The sequence below is a fragment of the Lepidochelys kempii genome, chromosome 6 (genome assembly GCF_965140265.1).
Source record: "Lepidochelys kempii isolate rLepKem1 chromosome 6, rLepKem1.hap2, whole genome shotgun sequence".
Classification (NCBI taxonomy): domain Eukaryota; kingdom Metazoa; phylum Chordata; order Testudines; family Cheloniidae; genus Lepidochelys; species Lepidochelys kempii.
In genome coordinates, this window is record NC_133261.1 from 47,530,974 (window position 1) to 47,552,420 (window position 21,447).

Sequence of the window (21,447 nt, forward strand, 5' to 3'; positions counted from 1 at the left end):
CAAAGATTGGAGTGTGGTTACCAGTACAACATTAGCACTCGATTGTACGTAGATCAATATGGATGGAGTTTGTTTTGCTCTCACAACAGTTTTGCACCAGTGCAACTCCAGTGACTGCCCTGGAGTTACGCCTTACTAACACCAGTGTAAATAATAGAATCAAACCCTGCAAAGTGTACATTGTCAGCATGGTTTGCAGTAAGTTACATTAGTAGTTCTCATTAGCGACACAGCTATTTTCCATCTAGAAGTAACCAGCCATTACTTTAAATACCCTGTTATTGATTTCATAGCTTTTACAATGTAGACCTAAGGATCCTGGGCTGGGTTAGATTTCAGTTACACCAGTGTAAATCTGAAGTAGCTCCAGGGATATCAATGAGATTCCCCTGGATTTGACCATGTACCAGATCAGCATCTGGCCCCTGTGAGTGGAAAGAACATTCCACAAGGAGCTCTTGTGCCTAGGAACATAGGAATTACCATACCAGATCAGGTTTCAGAGTAGCAGCCGTGCTAGTCTGTATTCGCAAAAAGAAAAGGAGGACTTGTGGCACCTTAGAGACTAACCAATTTATTTGAGTTACAGCTCACTTCATCCATTCCAGATCAGACTATTGGCCTTTCTAGTTTGGTATTTTGCAGCCAGCAATGGCCCAATTTAAATCAAAAAGTATATCAAAAATCCATCTGAGTTTAATAATAAGCTGTTTATGTTCATATATATACTCCATAGATTTTCCACATTTAAGAACAGAGCTATACAGATTTCTATTCCTTTCCTGACCCAGGCTGTTCAGTTAGTGCACAGTACTCTTAAGCAACAGCTGTGACTGTGTGACTACAAAATGACAAATCAACGTCAATTAGTAATCTCGGAGAAAAAGGTGTTATTTCCTGGTTAACTGTTGCAGCACTGCTTTGTCCAACAGCTAAAGAAAGCTTAATTCACATTTTAGACTATCATTTCTCATTAAGAAAGAAGACTCAGTTATTGGAGCAGAGGACTGTTCTTAGGCATCTTTCAAAGTAGAGCTCTCCTTGCCAAATTTCATACCCCACTGATCTCCTAGCTGGTTTCTCAAAATACAGCTTGAACCATTGCAATGCAATTCATAAAGCATTTCATGTATGGGCATAATTGAGAGTAGGTAATTAACCATTTTAAAACAGAAGAAAAACCTAAGTTTCAGTGTCACCATTTAAAGACACCAAGACTGTGCTTAAAAACAGAGGGCTAGATGTTCAATTGTTGAAAATTTGTGTTGCTCCTTTGACTTCCAACCCTTCCAGGGTGTCAGATCCAAAAAAGCTCCTCTCTTTATGGATGCAGCTTCTCTTTAATTTTGAAAAGGCAATTTCCAAGTGCATCTTCTCAGTGTGTTGCTGAGCTCCATTTTGAGACAGATTTGAAATCATAGAATAATAGAATATCAGGGTTGGAAGGGACCACAGGAGGTCATCTAGTCCAACCCCCTGCTCAAAGCCGGACCAACCCCAACTAAATCATCCCAGCCAGGGCTTTATGAAGCCTCACTTTAAAAACCTCCAAAGGAAGGAGATTCTACCACCTTCCTAGGTAACCCATTCCAGGGCTTCACCACCCTCCTAGTGAAAATTTTTTTCCTAATATCCAACCTAAACCTTCCCCACTGACCATTGCTCCTTGTTCTGTCATCTGCTACCAATGAGAACAGTCTAGAGCCATCCTCTTTGGAACCCCCTTTCAGGTAGTTGACAGCAGCTATCAAATCCCCCCCTCACTCTTCTCTTCTGCAGATTAAACAATCCCAGTTCCCTCAGCCTCTCCTTATAAGTCATGTGTTCCAGTCCCCTAATCATTTTTGTTGCCCTCCGCTGGACACTTTCTAGTTTTTCCACATCCTTCTTGTAGTGTGAGGCCCAAAACTGGACATAGTACTCCAGATGAGGCCTCACCAATGTCGAATAGAGGGGAATGATCACGTCCCACGATCTGCTGGCAATGCCCCTACTTATACAGCCCAAAATGCCATTGGCCTTCTTGGCAACAAGGGCACACTGTTGACTCATATCCAGCTTCTTGTCCACCGTAACCCCTTGGTCCTTTTCTGCAGAACTGCTGCCTAGCCATTCGGTCCCTCGTCTGTCGCGGTGCATGGGATTCTTCCGTCCTAAGTGCAGGACTCTGCACTTGTCTTTGTTGAACCTCATCAGATTTCTTTTGGCCCAATCCTCTAATTTGTCTAGGTCCCTCTGTATCCTATCCCTACCCTCCAGCGTATCTACCACTCCTCCCTTTAGTGTCATCTGCAGACTTGCTGAGGGGGCAGTCCACACCATCCTCCAGAATCAGGTCATTAATGAAGATATTGAACAAAACCGGCCCCAGGATTGACCCCTGGGGCACTCCGCATGATACCGGCTGCCAACTAGACATGGAGCCATTGAACTATCCATTGAGCCTGACGATCTAGCCAGCTTTCTATCCACCTTATAGTCCATTCATCCAGCCCATAACTTGCTGGCAAGAATACTATGAGAGACCGTATCAAAAGCTTTGCTAAAGTCAAGGAATAACAGGTCCACTGCTTTCCCCTCATCCACAGAGCCAGTTATCTCGTCATAGAAGGCAATTAGATTAGTCAGGCATGACTTGCCCGTGGTGAATCCATGCTGACTGTTCCTGAGTAGTTCCTGTGCAGATTCTGATGAGGTAGCATGCTACCTTCCAGACTGTAGCTGTAGCAGCTGCTTTCCCACATACCTACTGATGGGACCCTTACATTTCTAGAATTGAATTACAATTAATTTATGTATAATATGAATGTGGCTGATATTTAATATAAGTTCATTACATTTTGTTCGTCGTCCTGTCAGACATCCGAATATACCCTAATACATGGAGAACACCCTTCCCATTTTTGCATAGGAAAAATGAGGAACGTAAAGGAAGCATGTTGACTAGCCACACACAGGTGCACTGGCCAAAACTAGCTCGAGCACTGTTTCTCCTCTTGTACCCTGTGTAAAAACAGAAGAAGTATATTCTGAGTGCAGCCCTTGGTATTGGGTATTTGGTAAATAAAAGTGTTGATATTTTCCCCCATTGAAAATTTGCCATTTACATTAATGGGGGCAGTATGGGACTGTTGTCACAATTCAGGGCACCTCCACCTGTATTTCCCCCTTGTGGTCTGCCAAGGGCACCCACGGTAGGCTCCTGACTCCTCAGCCGCCATCTTGGGCATGCACCCACCTCTCTCCCTCCTGATCAGAGTTTTACCAGGCTACACAGTTCCCGGCCTACACTGTGATATCCCTATGGCAGACTGACAATATCCCGTAATAGCCTGAACAAAGCTTTTAGAATTTAGTTAAATTTTAGTGTATAAAGTTAAACCTTACTGAATTAGGGTTAATACCTTTAGGGTACACGGCATTAAAAATGCAATTGTGTGTGTGTGTGTGTGTGTGATTGTACCATCTCTAGTGGAGATTGGGGGATGCTTATGTACTTCCTCCATTATCAATCCTTGAAAGCCACCCCCATGCGCATATACTAGTTCAGACTGGATTCTCTAGGGACCAGCAGACAAAGAAAGAATTTTTGGAGAAAGAGCCTGGTTTTAAACAGGCTCATGGCCTTCTTTCTGTTCCAGCAAACGGCCAGGACTCCCCATCCAAGGAGGACCCTCCTCCTTGAGGTAGGGTTGGAAACACTGGGACCTACCAAGGTCTCATAAGAGTGAGTGCTTCTACTGAGCTGAACTTGTGCAATAGTGCAATGAACTTGTAACCCCAGGGAATCCCCCTTGAGTGGGGGTTTGAAGAACTGCTCCTGCCAGAATCTGTGTTACAGCTGCAATTAAGTCCAGTGTGTTTATTGACACGGGTGTTGGTGCTTTTATTGTTTATAATATATTTTTTCTGGAGTGCTTTTTATCTTAAGAATAAAGTAGGCTTCCATAGGAAGTGCTTTTTGTGTGGTACCTTATAACTGTAGCAATTAGACCTGTTAACCATCTCTGAAGAGAAAGTAAGCAGGTGTCCTTCGGCACCAAATATGAGCCCCAGGAGGATACAGGATGGGTTAAAGAGGATTACAAGGGAGAATAGGAATGGAAAGAACTTGCAGCCAGAGGGAACAGGGGATAGACTGGAGAATAGCACCATCACTAGGAAAAGACAGGTCTATGTGATTGGGGACTCTTTACTGAGAAGAATAGATAGGCCTGTAACTAGAGCTGATCCAGAGAATAGGAGGGTGTGCTGTCTTCCAGGTGCTAAGATATGGGATGTGGACCTGAGGATGAAAAGGATTCTAAAGGGAGCGGGAAAGAATCCCCTAATTATCCTTCATGTGGGAACAAATGATACGGCTAGATTCTCGCTGTAAAGTATTAAGGGAGACTATGCTAGGCTGGGGAAGATGCTTAAGGAAATTGAGGCTCAGGTGATCTTTAGTGGGATTCTGCCTGTTCCTAGAGAAGGGCAACAAAGGTGTGACAAGATTATGACTATTAACAGATGGCTTAGGAAGTGGTGCTATAAGGAGGGCTTTGGGATGTATGGCCACTGAGAGGCATTCATGGATAAAGGACAGTGCTCTCGGGATGGACTTCATCTGAGTAGGGAAGGAAATAGACTTCTAGGATGGAGGCTGGCACAACTGATTAAGAGAGCTTTAAACTAGAAATTTGGGGGAGATGGTTGGGAGATGTCCAGGTAATCTCCATGCCGGATTTTAGCATTGAGAGGAAAGAAAACAAAGTAAGAAAGGATACAGCCGTGGGTAGGAGGAAGGGCAGTGTAGATACCAGTCTAATAGGTTATACTGGCTGTAGAATGACCGTGCCTAATAGGGTACAGAATGTGAGTGAGGCCAAACAGCAAAAATCAAGATGTTTGTACACCAATGCGAGGAGCCTAGGTAACAAAATGGAGGAATTAGAGCTACTGGTGCAGGAAGTGAAACCAGATATTCTAGGGATAACAGAAACATGGTGGACTAGTCGTCATGGCTGGGCTACAGGTATCGAAGGGTATGTGCGGTTTAGGAAAGACCAAAATAAAGGTAAAGGTTGTGGAGTAGCACTGTATATCAATGATGAGGTAGAATGTAAAGAAATAAGAAGCGATGAAATGGATATGACTGAGTCCGTCTGGGCAAAAATTACATTGGGGAAGAAAACTATTAGTCTCCCCTGGGATAGTGCTTGGGGTGTGCTATAGACCGCCGGGATCTAATTTGGATATGGATAGAGCCCTGTTTAATGTTTTTAATAAAGTAAATACTAATGGAAACTGTGTGATCATGGGAGACTTTAACTTCCCAGATATAGACTGGAGGACGAGTGCTAGTAATAATAATAGGGCTCAGATTTTCCTAGATGCGATAGCTGATGGATTCCTTCAGCAAGTAGTTGATGAACCGACTAGAGGGGATGCCATTTTAGATTTGGTTTTGGTGAGTAGTGAGGACCTCATAGAAGACATGGTCGTAGGGGATAATCTTGGCTCAAGTGATCATGAGCTAATTCAGTTCAAACTGAACGGAAGGATTAACAAAAATAAATCTGCAGCTAGGGTTTTTGACTTCAAAAGGGCTGACTTTCAAAAATTAAGGACATTAGTTAGGGAAGTGGATTGGACTGAAGAATTTATGGATCTAAAGGTAGAGGAGGCCTGGGATTATTTTAAATCAAAGCTGCAGAAGCTATGGAAAGCCTCCATCCAAAGAAAGGGGAAAAAATTCATACGCAGGAGTTGTAGACCAAGCTGGATGAGCAAGCATCTCAGAGAGGTGATTAAGAAAAAGCAGAAAGCATACAGGAGTGGAAGAAGGGAGGGATCAGCAAGGAAAGCTACCTTATTGAAGTCAGAACATGTAGGGATAAAGTGAGACAGGCTAAAAGTCAAGTAGAGTTGGACCTTGCAAAGGGAATTAAAACCAATAGTAAAAGGTTCTATAGTCATATAAATAAGAAGAAAACAAAGAAAGAAGAAGTGGGACCGCTAAACACTGGGGATGGAGTGGAGGTCAAGGATAATCTAGGCATGGCCCAATATCTAAACAAATACTTTGCCTCAGTCTTTAATAAGACTAAAGAGGATCTTAGGGATAATGGTAGCAGGACAAATGGGAATGAGGATATGGAGGTAGACATTACCATATTTGAGGTAGAAGCGAAACTCAAACAGCTTAATGGGACTAAATCGGGGGGCCCAGATAATCTTCAGCCAAGAATATTAAAGGAATTGGCACAGGAAATTGCAAGTCCATTAGCAAGAATTTTTAATGAATCTGTAAACTCAGGGGTTGTACAGTATGATTGGAGAATTGCTAACATAGTTCCTATTTTTAAGAAAGGGAAAAAAAGTGATCCGGGTAATTATAGGCCTGTTAGTTTGACATCTGTTGTATGCAAGGTCTTGGAAAAAATTTTGAAGGAGAAGGTAGTTAAGGACATTGAAGTCAATGGTAAATGGGACAAAATACAACATGGTTTTACAAAAGGTAGATTGTGCCAAACCAACCTGATCTCCTTTTTTGAGAAAGTAACAGATTTTTTAGACAAAGGAAACGCAGTGGATCTAATTTACCTAGATTTTAGTAAGGCATTTGATACCGTGCCACATGGGGAATTATTAGTTAAATTGGATAAGATGGGGATCAATAGGAAAATTGAAAGGTGGATAAGGAATTGGTTAAAGGGGAGACTACAACAGGTCCTACTAAAAGGTGAACTGTCAGGCTGGAGGGAGGTTACCAGTGGAGTTCCTCAAGGATCAGTTTTGGGACGAATCTTATTTAATCTTTTTATTACTGACCTTGGCACAAAAAGTGTGCTAATAAAGTTTGCGGATGATACAAAGCTGGGAGGTATTGTCAATTTAGAGAAGGATAGGGATACCCTACAGGAGGATCTGGATGACCTTGTAAACTGGAGTAATAGTAATAGGATGAAATTTAATAGTGAGAAGTGTAAGGTCATGCATTTAGGGATTAATAACAAGAATTTTAGTTATAAGCTAGGGACGCATCAATTAGAAGTAACGGAGGAGGAAAAGGACCTTGGAGTATTGGTTGATCATAGGATGACTATGAGCCACCAATGTGATATGGCTGTGAAAAAAGCTAATGTGGTCTTGGGATGCATCAGGAGAGGTATTTCCAGTAGGGATTAGGAGGTTTTAGTACCGTTATACAAGGCACTGGTGAGACCTCACCTGGAATACTGTGTGCAGTTCTGGTCTCCCATGTTTAAGAAGGATGAATTCAAACTGGAACAGGTACAGAGAAGGGCTACTAGGATGATCTGAGGAATGGAAAACTTGTCTTATGAAAGGAGACTTAGGGAGCTTGGCTTGTTTAGCCTAACTAAAAGAAGGTTGAGGGGAGATATGATTGCTCTCTATAAATATATCAGAGGGATAAATACCGGAGAGGGAGAGGAATTATTTAAGCTCAGTACCAATGTGGACACAAGAACAAATGGATATAAACTGGCCACTAGGAAATTTAGACTAGAAATTAGACGAAGGTTTTTAACCATCAGAGGAGTGAAGTTTTGGAATAGCCTTCCAAGGGAAGCAGTGGGGGCAAAAGATCTATCTGGCTTTAAGATTAAACTCGATAAGTTTATGGAGGAGATGGTATGATGGGATAACATGGTTTTGGTAATTAAATATTCATGGTAAATAGGCCCAATGACCTGTGATGGGCTATTAGATGCGGTGAGATCTGAGTTACCCAGGAAAGAATTTTCTGTAGTATCTGGCTGATGAATCTTGCCCATATGCTCAGGGTTTAGCTGATCACCGTATTTGGGGTCGGGAAGGAATTTTCCTCCAGGGCAGATTGGAAGAGGACCTGGAGGTTTTTCACCTTCCTCTGTAGCATGGAGCATGGGTCACTTGCTGGAGGATTCTCTGCTCCTTGAAGTCTTTAAACTACGATTTGAGGACTTCAATAGCACAGATATAGGTGTGAGGGTTTTTTTGTAGGAGTGGTGGGTGAAATTCTGTGGCTGTGTTGTGCAGGAGGTCAGACTAGATGATCATAATGGTCCCTTCTGACCTAAATATCTATGAAGCTAAACCTGTCTGTGCAGGGAACTGTGCAGCTGGACTACTTAGGAGAAATACAAGTGCAGTTGCTCTGGACTGTGACAATCCCCAGCAAGCCAGACTGCCTAAACAGGTCAGTGCCTGTGCTTTGCTTTCTCTCCAGAGACTATGAACCACTGTAATTGCTACCAGTTATAAGTTACCACACAGCCCCATATAATCAAGCACATTTATTCTTAAGGTGAGAGCATTACAGAGAAAAGATATTAAAACAACAAAAGAACCTACGTGAATATTAATATACATACCAGAGATCATCCCACACCCAATTTCAACAAGGGCTCTGGTAAGAGTCAGTCCTTCAAATGCCCTCAAGGGGTTTTTCTGTGGTTAAAAGTTCATAACAGCCTTAGGTCAAAACACACACACCCATGAATAGTTCAGTCTTCCTTTTGTGGAAGAAAACGAACTCCACTCTCGGGTTGGAAGCAACAAAATCAGAGACAGCTTTATTCAAGCAATTGCAAGGGAAGAATACACCTAACAGAGAGCATCTCTGCCTCAGTTTCTGCAAAGTACAAGCAATATCACACAAGCATTTATACATTTTAGTAGCGTGCATTAATGAAAAACATCTGCAATTTGTTTTTTATGTCCTATTTAAACCAGCATTTTCTCACTTTCACTTCTCAAAACATCGTTATCTCAAGGCTAGGTCACACTGGCTCTGTGCTGCTCTGTCTCTGACACTTAAATGGCTGCACTTAAACCCTCTCTTTCTTTCCCTGCTTCCCACACTTTATACACCTTGGGCCTTTGATCTTGGCTTCAGGTAACAGGTGATCAGCAGACAACGGTTCCCTTCACAGGATGTAGCTTCAAAAGGCTGGGGTTTTGCATAACTTGGGGATAGAGGGAGGAATTTCTATTCACCTCCTCCTAGATATTTCCCAGGAAATTCACTTCACACATATTGTCCCAAAAGACCATTCTTGTCTGGCACATTGTTCAGTATAGTCCTTTGATCATCCCAGCTCACAATAATACATAACCTTTGCATTTAATACAATGGACTCCAAAGATACTTAATCTTAATTCAATAATGTTTTTCAGGGATATTGCAGGACATTGCCATACCTGTTACAACAGTAGACTAGGGTCCTCTGCGAGGTCCCATGATTTGTTTGTATGACTGAACAATGTGTCTCACAAGTCTTTATGAATTTTTCCCATTACAATGTACCCCTCTTTGGGTCCAGTCCTAGACCCACTCAAGTCAATGAGTGTTTTTTTCATTGAATTAAATGTAGCCAGGATTTGACCCTTTGTGTCTATACTGCTGGCCTTCAAGGCCAGACTATTGTTTCTTGAGAGTGTCAAATGAGCTTTAATAATTCTTCTTCTGGGAGCTTCTGAAAGATACCCTATCATAAAACATAATGATCATGTATCAAGGCATAGCTACATCATCCCCCTACACTTTATCTGCTTCTACCTTGCTCACCTTTTCTTAGTTTTTCTGTTTATTTTTCTCTTTCTCTGCTGCTGCTTTCCTCCCTGTCACTTTCCTACTACTGTTCTTACTTTATCTTTCGATACCCAGTTAAGGAACCAAACATAATGTTACAGAGTCAATAGCATGGTAGATAATCACATTGTCTATTTTATCTCTTGCACAGCATTCTTTCCCAAACTAGTGTCATTTTATGTTTGCATGAAAATATTGTCACTGCACCTGTACTTATTCATTTCTTAGAGTTAAACCCCTTTGAAGTCTGGATGGAATTCAACCCAAGTGCTTTTTGTGACTCATCTTCAGTTTTCCCCAGAGAGGATCTGATAACGTCTGATGTCCTGTTGCCTTTTGTTTAATAATAGTGGCAGCATCTGCTGAATGTTGAAAATAAAGTGAATTCTCTGGCAAATGGTGGACAAGACTTCAGATTCACCAGTGGGAGTGCCAAACATAGTGTCTACGATGGATGCTTGTTGTCACAAATGAGTTTGAAAGAAGAGAATAAAATATGTTCATGTTTACAAATCCATTGAGTAAAGCATACTGTAAAAATTCTTCATAAGGAACTTTTTACCCTTTTTAGCACTTCTTGCCTATGCTCATGCCGTAAGTTAGTTAACGGTATATACTTTCTCACGCACTTAAGGGGTAATTACAGTTGCTATTGGTCAATCCTGGTGCCTCTTGCAGAAGCAATGGGAGATGTACAACTGTAACTGAGACCACAAGTTGATCCAATATCTTAACAAAAATACTTCTAAAAACGTGAATTCCAAATGTGTGGTCCACTGGTTCTACTAGTGGTATCTAGTGCAGGACAGACTCTGGGAGCTGAAAGCATGTGAGGAAATCGCCATCTGAGTTATTGGGTTCAGGAAGAGAAAAGAGACTGCTTCAAATAGTGCAGGAAAAGGTAGCCTGTCTGAGATGACAGCCTGTTTGTGTACAGTCCTGTTTGCACCAGGAGCAAAATTATTGGAATGTGGAGGACGTGGTGAGCTTTTTCATGTCGTCATGGTTCTCGGAATTAGCAAATAAATTATTCAGTGATATACTCCTCTCAGATATGATGTACACGTGCCTATCGGTCAAGGGGAAGTGCATACAATACAAGAAAAAATTGGCCCTTACAATTGGTTTCTTGTGAATCACGATGAAGCTACATAAATCATTCTATCTTGTGATTTTGTATTAGTTCTTTCAAACAAGATATAGGTCCACTATACTCTTTCTCTATTATAGCATTTAGTATTTAAAAGGAATTAATCAGTGGTATGTATTTTTGTTGAATCTAAATACACTGTCATGTAAAATCGATGATCAAAGATTAATCATCTATAATACAAATATCACCTTTTTTGAGGCACTGTGAACACACTCAGCCCTTTAACTCCAGACACATGCCGAATTTAACAAAACAAGCAATATTTTTTAAAAAAAATGACAGTAGAGTTAAAAAATAAACATTGCTTTATTCACCAACACATTTTAAATCTCAGTATTGTACACATAGGTTTAATGCAATGTTTAAAAAATTATCCCAGGATTAGTGAATCATATACATCAGTACGATACTTAACAGTCAAAAATACCAGTCCATTTACATGACAATATCACTTGGAAGCAAAAGAGGCAAACAGCTCAGTAAGAAAATCTATCCTTCCCTGCCACTTTCTCCTGCAGTCTGAAACTGGCAACATTATTAAACAATTTACATAAAAAAGATAAACCACAGTAATAAAATTTGCTAGAAAAACAGTATAGTGTTTTGTGGTTGCATGCTTATTTCATGGTCATTTGCTTATATCGTAGCATGTTAAATCTTTCTATAGCACAAATATAACCAATATATTGGGGAAAAAAATTCCCTGATCGGGTTACTCTTTATACTTAAAAGCCAATAATCTTCCTCATTTACTAATTCTATTGAAGTAATCCACGGTTGCCTAAAAGTTACAGTAGCTACATCACCAAACTCGTTTCACTGCAGTTAAAGGACACTTTTAGAGACATGTATACAGTCATAGTATATATTTTGTACGTTCAGTATTAATTTTCAACATCAAGTGTATTCAAACATACAAAAACCCAGCACAGAATATTTAATACTTTCAGATTCCCAGTATGGCTTTTATTTCTACCACTTTGCAACACCTTTCAGGAAAAAAAATATAATCTGTGAAAGGTTATAACCCTAGTTATGCTAATAAAAGTTTGTTGAAACAGTGCTTAGCCACTAACAAAGAAAAGGTAAATAGTTAAATTCTGAGACAGCTTAGACCGATCTCTTCTTATGTAAATTTCGCTGTTAATTTCATGACAATTTACTGTCTTTTAAATAGTTTTTTGTGCACGCCAAAAAGTGATGCTTTAAAGTGTAAAATATGTGTATGTTTAAAGCTGATCCCAGAGTTTTTCACTTTTTAATATATACTACAGTATGTGAAGAAAACAACCCAATGTTCCTAGAGTATAAGATTATATAGTAAGTTCTCTCAGAAAATGAACTAGAAGTAAGAAATGGGGCCACGTGTTAAATCAACTTTGTTGTTTTACTACCTGGTGCTTCTGCACATCACTGCTGCATCCTTATCTTTAAGTTATTTGTTTCTCTCCTTCTTGCTTTTTAAGATGCATTGCCCATTGCCAACACAATTACACTGCTAGAAACTTTTCAAGTGTGGCAAACTAAGACTTTCTTTTTAAACTACAAAGACTTGGAGTAATTGACATTCTCTAAAATCTGCATGAATACAACATCTGACACTGAGTTTACTGGTTTTTAACTTGAAAGCAGACCTTTTGCGCATCTTGTTCAGAGCTTACATTGTCATGTTGTATCTTTTCACTTTACTACTTTACACATGCTTTGCCAGTTGCTAACAGTAACAAAATTATAAAAATAATTTAAACATGAAAATAATACAAATAATGCAAGTTCTCCATTTAATTTACAGTATTTGTAAAATATCTGTTAAAAGCAGCAAAGTGCTTGTATCGTTTACTATGGTTTGGTAGAGTATACAGAATTACAGTGATTGTAATGAATCTTTGGCTTATTGCACTTCATAATATAACATACGTTCTTAAGCAGCAGACTTATCTTAACTGTACATGCAGTTCTACAATGAATCAGAATTTTTAAAGTTACATGAATGTTACAGAGCAATCTCAGCTCATCACATATACTAATCACCAATGTTACAGATTTAATGAAGTAGCTCTGGGGACTCTCAAGTCAAGAAAGATTCTGGGAAGCCTGGCTGAGAAAGCCCAGTGAGTATTCAGTCATCAAATTTGGTCAGTTGCCACTCTGCTCTTAAAGCACACCTTGCAGAATTTACAATGGAAAGAGATGTACATCTGCTTAACCTTCCTGGCTGGTAGGAGAATCATGTGATGTTCATTAGAGGTAAACATTTTACCATTAGAAATTCTACCAGTAATGTTAGTTCTGCCCAAGACACAAATTTAAAACTCTAAAACTTTAAATATCAGCTAATTAGCCAAATATTTATTATATTCTTTTTCTGATTTACAAGTTTGCTTTGCTAAAACCAAAAGTGGAACCGAAAACTTGTGGATTTAGTAAACAACGAGTTCTTTAGCTGAAAGGCAAAATAGATGATGGGGGTTTTGGTCTGGTACATTTAACTATAACTTTCAAAGTGCAGATATACTAAAATTCCAAATATGACTATCTAGCATACTTCATTTTGGGAGAATACAGCAAGTCCATTGCTTCTTCAGCTCACAGTCCACTTCACAGTGCTTTCCACTCTTTTGCATAGCACTGACAAACTGAAGTTTGCATATGCAGCCATTGCTAAGCCAACACTATGCACTGCCATATGGAGGTTCAAAGTTTCATGATGCAGGCTCACTTTTAAGATATGCTATATCATGTAATTATACAGCTAGCATTTTCATATCTTGTGTCAAATGCATATAAACAAGGCACTAAGCATTGTAAGGTTGACATGTCTTTAAAATACAGTAAAATCAGTAAAATATTTGTAATTAAAATTATATAGCAAGGGCACTGCTCATAAACAGCTTGTAGCTAACTTGCAAAATAGCTGACAATGAATATACGTCATACCTTTGCAGAACAGCCCCATGGCAAAATAAAAAAAGGTTTCTTTTTGGCAAGATTAAAAACAAAAAAGTTCAAGGGTTCCTACTATAAGGACAATGGCTACATAAATGTACATTGCTTGGCATTTTTAAAATACTAAGACTACTTAACTTTATCGCTTTAAAATCACATTCACGTACAAACACAATGACATATATAGATCAATCTGTATTACAGTCCAGCTTCCCCACACTGGGGTCTGTTCAAAATTCACAGCCCTGTGGTTAATTCCTGAAGAATTTCTGACTAGACAGTTCAAACCATTTTATCTCTTAGTTGTCATTCTCAGAGATAACATGTGCACAATCAGAAATCATATGACAGGACAGGCCCCTACTAACATAGTATAGTTTTTCAAATGATGTCTTTTAGAGTTAAGAAATAAAACAGCTAAGTTTCCTTAAATGATGCAGTCTAAACTAAACTATCAAACCCTGGCAAAAGTACTGTAACTAGCAGATTATTCCACAAACTTTCAATGTTTAAACTTTATTGTGAGGAAACTCTTTAGCAGATGAGGATTGTTAGGAGTAAAAAATTGAAAATAAATTAAACTATTCTTCTTCTTCACTAGCCTCTCAATTCTGTGCCTTAAAAAATCCGAAGTAGATTTAAGTCAATATATCTTTAACACACACGTTCCTCAAAAAATGCCTAAAAGTTGCAAGCCTGTGAACAAATATTATATATGATATGCAGTGGATACAAAAAAAAAGATCATTCTGCCTCCAACGTTAGCTAATTAAGTTGTGATGTTATAGACACTCACTCTCAGTCTTTTCCATAGCAGGAGCTGTCCAGTATATACCTTGCCATCTAGCTAGGAGCTAGTTGGCACCTTCCCTCCTTCTCCCATTCAGAAGTATGGGAAGCTCAGAGTAGTCATGACCCTCATACACCTGATCACAACCTTTTGAGGAGAATCACAACCCCTACGCTGGGAACCAGTGTCATAGGATTTCCAAATAATATTTTGATTTTTAGACCCATGAGATTTATCCATTGTCCAGTCCAAAGGGTAGCTACAAAACAGGGAAATTGAGAAATAGCATTTACCAAGCCTACAATACTCAATGACAGGTGTCTTTTAGAAAAACAAATGTTTAAAATCTTTGGACTGAAAGCAAAGGGTTAAAACTATCATATGGCTTTCAACAAATTGCATACTGAGCGGATCACAGATAAATAAGGATCAGAGTTTCAGAGACTAAAATCTACCAGATAGCTCCTCCAGCTACATTGCCTGGGATAACTCTACTTTTCCTTCTGTGGCAATTACTTCCTTTTCCATATTTTCATATGTCTTGCATTCACACAGTTTCTGCTTCAGTTTATTGAGTTCATATTCATGCAGGATTTTTTGTGTTAAGAACTTTTCACGTTTTATTCTGGCTTTTACCTCTGCTGGAACGTCTGGAATCATCCAGGCCACAAAGAATTTGACAATGAACACAATATGCTGCCAAAAAAAAAAAAAAAAAAGAGGCAAGGGAAAGTGATGATGATGTATTATAGAATAAAGGAATAATTAGATCTCCAGCTAAAAAAGCACTACATAAGAGCTAGGTATTATTATTAACTTTTTTTTTTCTCTTTTCTCTTAAAACTGAGCATACTGTAATATGACTGTCCTGGAACGATACACATCATGTTACAAAAACATGCTGCTATTTTTGGATTTTATGTACAAATAAAAAGATTATAAAACACCCTCACACTTAAACACCAACTTTGATCCCAAAGTGCTTCATAACAGGTTCAGGAGCAAGAGTGATACCTTCTGAATCACCAGCACCATTCTGCTGCATCTAGGTGATTCCTTGTAGATATCCCATCCACATATTGACCCAGCTCAACTTGTGAGAACCGACAGGATCGCAGTGGGACATGCCATGGATACAGCTCATCAGCAATCCCCTACTCCTTTGGCAGCCTGCAAAAGGCTGGCTTTATACTCAAAATGATTGACTTGAGCAATTTTAGCTGCTGCTCATCATCTTAAAATCCTTTTAGAAGGCAGTACTGCAGTCCTCTCACAAGCAGCACTCCCAACTAAACCAATGGGAGTTATACATATGGGAGGCCTAGTAGTTTAGTTATTTTCTTATTTGCATAAAAGGATTTAACTCTGCTCTTTTCTTTGGACCAAATCTCTTGATTTCAAAGGGAGTCTTGACTGAGTGAAAATTAAGAGTTTGGTCTTTATTTTGTACAGCTGATATTTTCTTTGTGTTGCTTATGCAAGTGAATACAGGATATTAGCAGCAGTTGTTTGACTTTCATAAAAAAATAGTAACTATATTCAGAATGTATGATGTATTGATTTCAGAAGACTGATTGGCACATACCTCCATTATAATGATAAAAGCCAATTTTGCAGCAAGAATGTGCCAAAACTGCATAGTGTGTAAATATTTCTTCGCATGGCCTGGTGGATATCGGTAGTCTCTGTACCTGTTAGATATAAATAAATGTAAAGGTGAAATGTCATATTTAATATGAGACAGACTACAAGCTCAGTGACATTTACATGCAATACAGCTGTCATTTAAGGAACCTTTTGATCTTCTTCTAAATGTTCTATTCTCTTTGGCAGGAACAGGTTAGCCCTTATAACTTGTTTCTATTGCCAGTTTGCTCAGGCACCCTTATTCACAACAACATAGGATGGCTGAGGATGTGTGAGAAGTGAAATTTATATGTGGATTACTACTGTATTCGGGTGGTGACCAAATAATGGACATTGCTGAATAGCACAATGGAAGCTAATTGAATGGTATCAGAATGGACAGATTTATTGGACAAATCAAGGGCTCAATGGGTGAGCAGGCATGTGTGTGTTCAGCATTAATATCTATGGTAGGATAAAGACAGACTACTGGAGCTTTACTCTGAGTCATGATCTATCTGAAGTGGATTTGTTTTGTATCCAATCATATGTTTCCCTTTTGTTATGGATGTCTCTGAAGTTCCTTCTCCAATCCACAATTCCTTCACTATGGACAAATTCACGCTTTTTCACCAATACACTGAAACCTTATGGACATAAATTCCTCTGCCATTGGTAAAATACGTCTATGCTAATGTACACCAGCTAAGAATATGTTCCAATATGTTTATGCAGATATTGACCCTTCTGTTTAAAATGTCAAATACCTTGGCAAAGCCAGGCAGAAGAAGACAACATTAGAGTCATTTTGAAAATGCAGGGCTCCATCATGATAGTGTGAAGCACAACATTGCTCTTGAGAAACTTGTGGTATGCCAGGGCCTTATTTTTTGGGTATTTTTTCACTATGGCTGCGTAAACCCAACACCCATTTTCCATAGCAGGAACTGTGCACGGAACTTCTTGCATATTGTAATAATGAATAATTGGTCCAAAGCCCATGCAAACTGAGGCAGGATCCTTCAGTCTCAAACTCTATGGTTAGAGAAGAACTCTATAATCAACTGCTGACCTAAACCATCAAAGAGCTAGCCACAAAGTGACCCCAACCTCCACACCACGTACACAGGTCACCTAGGTTCTTTCATGAATTGCACAAAATTAAGCAAGAAGTCAAAAAGGCTGAAGGTCTGGGTATGCAAAAGCTGCACAGCAAAAGTCAGAGAACAGCTCCAGGCCACCTACAAACATATGTACAGATACAAAAGAAGCTTCAAGTAGCTTCTCACAGAGAATTGCAATAACCAAGTCATATGCAGAAGAACCTTTCGGTGCAGTGAACTGGCTAACTGTCTATACACAACCAGACACAAGCCCTGTCCATTGCAAAGAAATCTCATCTTACTTCAAAGACAAAATCAACACAATTAGACTGGGCCATCCTGAGACAAAAGTAACGACACCGGAACACCATCACATGTGACAGAATGTGGTCTCAACACCCAGAGAAAAGCTCTGAAGAATGTCTGGTTTCTTTACCCGTGAAACTGAACGCTTCCCTTCACAACTGGTGAAATCCAGCAAAAAAACCCTGGCTTCCATTCTAAACCTGATTCTAGGAGGTTTACTTGTATCCAATCAGGCAACAGAACCACACCATATGCACTGTGTGTTCAATCAAAACTCACTTGCTGAGCTTGGATTTTGAATACTTGCATCAAACTGCTTGTGACCAATACATAGACCAGAGGTGGCCAAACTTACTGGCCCTCCAAACCGCATATGATAATCTTCATTAGTTTGAGAGCTGGGACCTGCCTGCCAGGGGGCTTGGGCTTCAGCCCCACTCCTGCTGAAGCCCCAAGCCCCGGCAAGTGCGCCCCGCAGGGCTGAAGCCTAGAGGCCCACCTCTCTGCTGGGCAGAAGTCCCTACTCCACACCCTGCAGCAAGGCAGAGGTCCTGAGCTCCCCCCACGACCAGTCTGGTAGGTAGAGAATGGGGGAGAGTGAGAGGAGCTCCGTGAGCCTCACTTTAACAGTAAAAGAGCCGCATGTGGTTTGCAAGCCACAGTTTGATCACCCCTTATATAGACCAAAATCAGTTTTAGAAACTGAGCCAAATTCAGAGGTGATAATGAGTGGTGAGTATCTGGGTTCCCTAGATTCAGTTCGATACCTTCAGACCTATTTCCAGCAATTACCAAAGTGGGCTGGCTTTAAATCATACATTCTTAGTCTCTCCTGTTGGTTGCTTTCTGTGTTACGCCCTTTTTCATGCCTTTGCATTTGTTAGTTACACCAACTTGGACTCCCTTTGACTCAAATGAAAAAAAAAAGTGATTTTTGGTGGTTAGTGGGATTATCTAAATCATTTTCTAAAGGAAGCTAGATTCTGCACTAGTTCTGACATGGAAGAATTAGGCCTATCTATTTTCTAATTAATTTAAGTCTCAACTATCTACTTGGAAAACTGCATGTAAAACATAGAGACAATTTTTTTTTAAAATCACCACAAACCTGCATGTGAGAAAGTTCTCTGAATTATTTTTAGGCTCCTTTCCCTCTAGAAAATCTGAGACTTGGAACACGGATAGACTGTTGTTAATATATCCAGACATGGGCGAATCTTCATTTGTAAAATAGGCATAGTAGTAAACTAAACGAGGGATCATATCAGATGTGAAGGCTACAATAAAGGCCTGAAAAAAGAAACAGAACTTGAGATCATGCTGCATAAGTAACTTAGTATCTCGCTTAATATTTTCCTTTGAAATGAAATATCTGATTCTGTTTGACAGTCCCATGTGAAGCTGGAACACTAGATGCAGCACTTTCATAGAACCATAGGATATCAAGGTTGGAAGGGACCTCAGGAGGTCATCTAGTCCAACCCCTGCTCAGAGCAGGACCAATCCCCAATTTTTGCCCCAGATCCCTAAATGGCCCCCTCAAGGATTGAACTCACAACCCTGGGTTTAGCAGGCCAATGCTCCAACCACTGAGCTATCCCTCCCCCCCTCCAACCACTGAGCTATCCCCCCAAGACTTTATTGGTCTTCAGTTTATAAAAAGTATCTTTCGCCACTGCTGCTCTCTGAACATCCAGAAGCAGCTGAGGATCTAACTGAACCCATAGATTGTGAATCTTATTAATCATTCAATGGAAGGAATGAAATTATCTTGGGCATCTCCTGTGGTTTCCCTTCGCCAATTGGTACTGCCAATGACATATCTGAACTGAGCTTCAGTAAACTAACTCCCATGCATGCCTCAATCTGGCCAGACACTAGGAAAGTCAAGTGAACAAACCACCTGGTTCCAGTTAAATGGAAATGGAGAGCTGCATGTCATCAAAAGGAAGAAAGGACAGCAGCAGAATATGGACCCTGGACTTCAGAAAAGCAGACTTTGACTCCCTCAGGGAACTGATGGGCAGGATCCCCTGGGGGGCTAATATAAGGGGGAAAGAAGTCCAGGAGAGCTGACTGTATTTTAAAGAAGCCTTATTGAGGGTGCAGGAACAAACCATCCTTTGATGTGAAGAAGGAATAGCAAATATGGCAGGCAACCAGCTTGGCTTAACAGAGAAATCTTCGGTGAGCTTAAACACAAAAAGGAAGCTTACAAGAAGTGGAAACTTGGACAGATGACTAGGGAGAAGTATAAGAATATTGCTCAAGCATGCAGGGGTGTAATCAGGAAGGCCAAAGCACAACTGGAGTTGCAGTTAGCAAGGGATGTGAAGGGTAACAAGAAGGGTTTCTGCAGGTATGTTAGCAACAAGGAGGTTGTCATGGAAAGCATGGGACCCATACTGAAGGGGGAGCAACCTAGTGACAGATGATGTGGAAAAAACTGAAGTACTCAATGCTTTTTTTGCCTCGGTCTTCACAGACATGGTCAGCTCCCAGACTGCTGCACTGAGCAGCGCGGTATGGGGAGGAGGTGACCAGCCTTCAGTGGTGAAAGAACATGTTAAAGACTATTTAGAAAAGCTGGACGAGCACAACTCAATGGGGCCATATGGAAGGTAACTGAGAGTGCTGACTGATGTGATTGCAGAGCCATTGGCCATTATCTTTGAAATCTCATGGCGATCGGGGGAAGTTCTGGACGACTGGAAAAAGGCTAATGTAGTGCCCATCTTTAAAAAAGGGAAGAAGGAGAATCCGGGGAACTACAGACTGGTCAGCCTCACCTCAGTCCCTGGAAAAATCATGGAGCAGATCCTCAAGGAATCCGTTTTGAAACACTTGGAGGAGAGGAAGGTGATCAGAAACAATCAACATGGATTCACCAGGGCAGTAATGCCTGACCAACCTGATTGCGTTCAATGATGAGATAACTGGCTCTGTGGATGAGGGGAAAGCAGTGGACGTGTTATTCCTTGACTTTAGCAAAGCTTTTGATACAGTCTCCCACAGTATTCTTGCCAGCAATTAAAGACGTACGGATTGGATGAATGGACTATAAGGTGGATAGAAAACTGGCTAGATAGTCAGGCTCAATGGATAATGATCAATGGCTCAATGTCTAGCTGGCAGCCGGTATCAAGTGGAGTGCCCCAAGGGTTGGTCCTTGGGCCGGTTTTGTTCAACATCTTCATTAATGATCTGGATGATGGGATGAACTGCACCCTCAGCAAGTTTGCAGATGACACTAATTTGGGGGGAGAGGTAGATATGATGGAGGCTAGGGATAGTGTCTAGAGTGACTCAGACAAATTGGAGGATTGGGCCAAAAGAAACCTGATGAGGTTCAACAAGGACAAGTGCAGAATCCTGCACTTAGGACGGAAGAACCCCATGCTTGGCTGCAGGCTGGGGACTGACTGGCTAAGCAGCAGTTCTGCAGAAAAGGACCTGGGGATTACAGTGGACGAGAAGCTGGATATGAGTCAACAGTGTGCCCTTGTTGCCAAGAAGGCAAACGGCATATTGGGCTGCACTAGTAGGAGCGTTGCCAGCAGATTGAGGGAAGTGATTATTCCCCTCTATTCGGCACTGGTGAGGCCACATCTGGAGTATTACATCCAGTTTTGCCCCCCCACCCCCACTAAAGAAAGGATGTGGACAAATTGGAGAGAGTCCAGTGAAGGGAAATGAAAATGATTAGGGGACTGGTGCACATGACTTATGAGGAGAGGCTGAGGGAACTGGGATTGTTTAGTCTGCAGAAGAGTGAGGGGGGGATTTGATAGCAGCCTTCAACTACCTGAAGGGAGGTTCCAAAGAGGATGGAGCTAGGCTGTTCTCAGATGGTGGCAGATGACAGAACAAGCAGCAATGGTCTCAAGTTGCAGTGGGGGAGGTTTAGGTTGGATATTGAGAAACACTATTTCACTAGGAGGGT

The 21,447-nt window shown here is 40.6% G+C and overlaps 1 protein-coding gene across 5 annotated transcripts in view; it reads right to left on the reverse strand.

The window, feature by feature from the left end:
- Window positions 1-11,020: 11,020 nt before the first annotated feature.
- Window positions 11,021-21,447, reverse strand: part of ANO5 (anoctamin 5) — a 95,480-nt gene continuing 85,053 nt past the window's right edge. For all 5 annotated transcript variants that reach the window (XM_073347828.1, XM_073347832.1, XM_073347829.1 and 2 more), the window contains 3 exons: window positions 18,613-18,794; window positions 16,055-16,160; window positions 11,021-15,165 (listed from right to left, as the gene is read on the reverse strand). In XM_073347828.1, coding sequence (XP_073203929.1) covers window positions 14,941-15,165; window positions 16,055-16,160; window positions 18,613-18,794 — 513 coding nt within the window. In that variant the 3' untranslated portion in view covers window positions 11,021-14,940. The remainder of the gene's footprint in view (window positions 15,166-16,054; window positions 16,161-18,612; window positions 18,795-21,447) is intronic.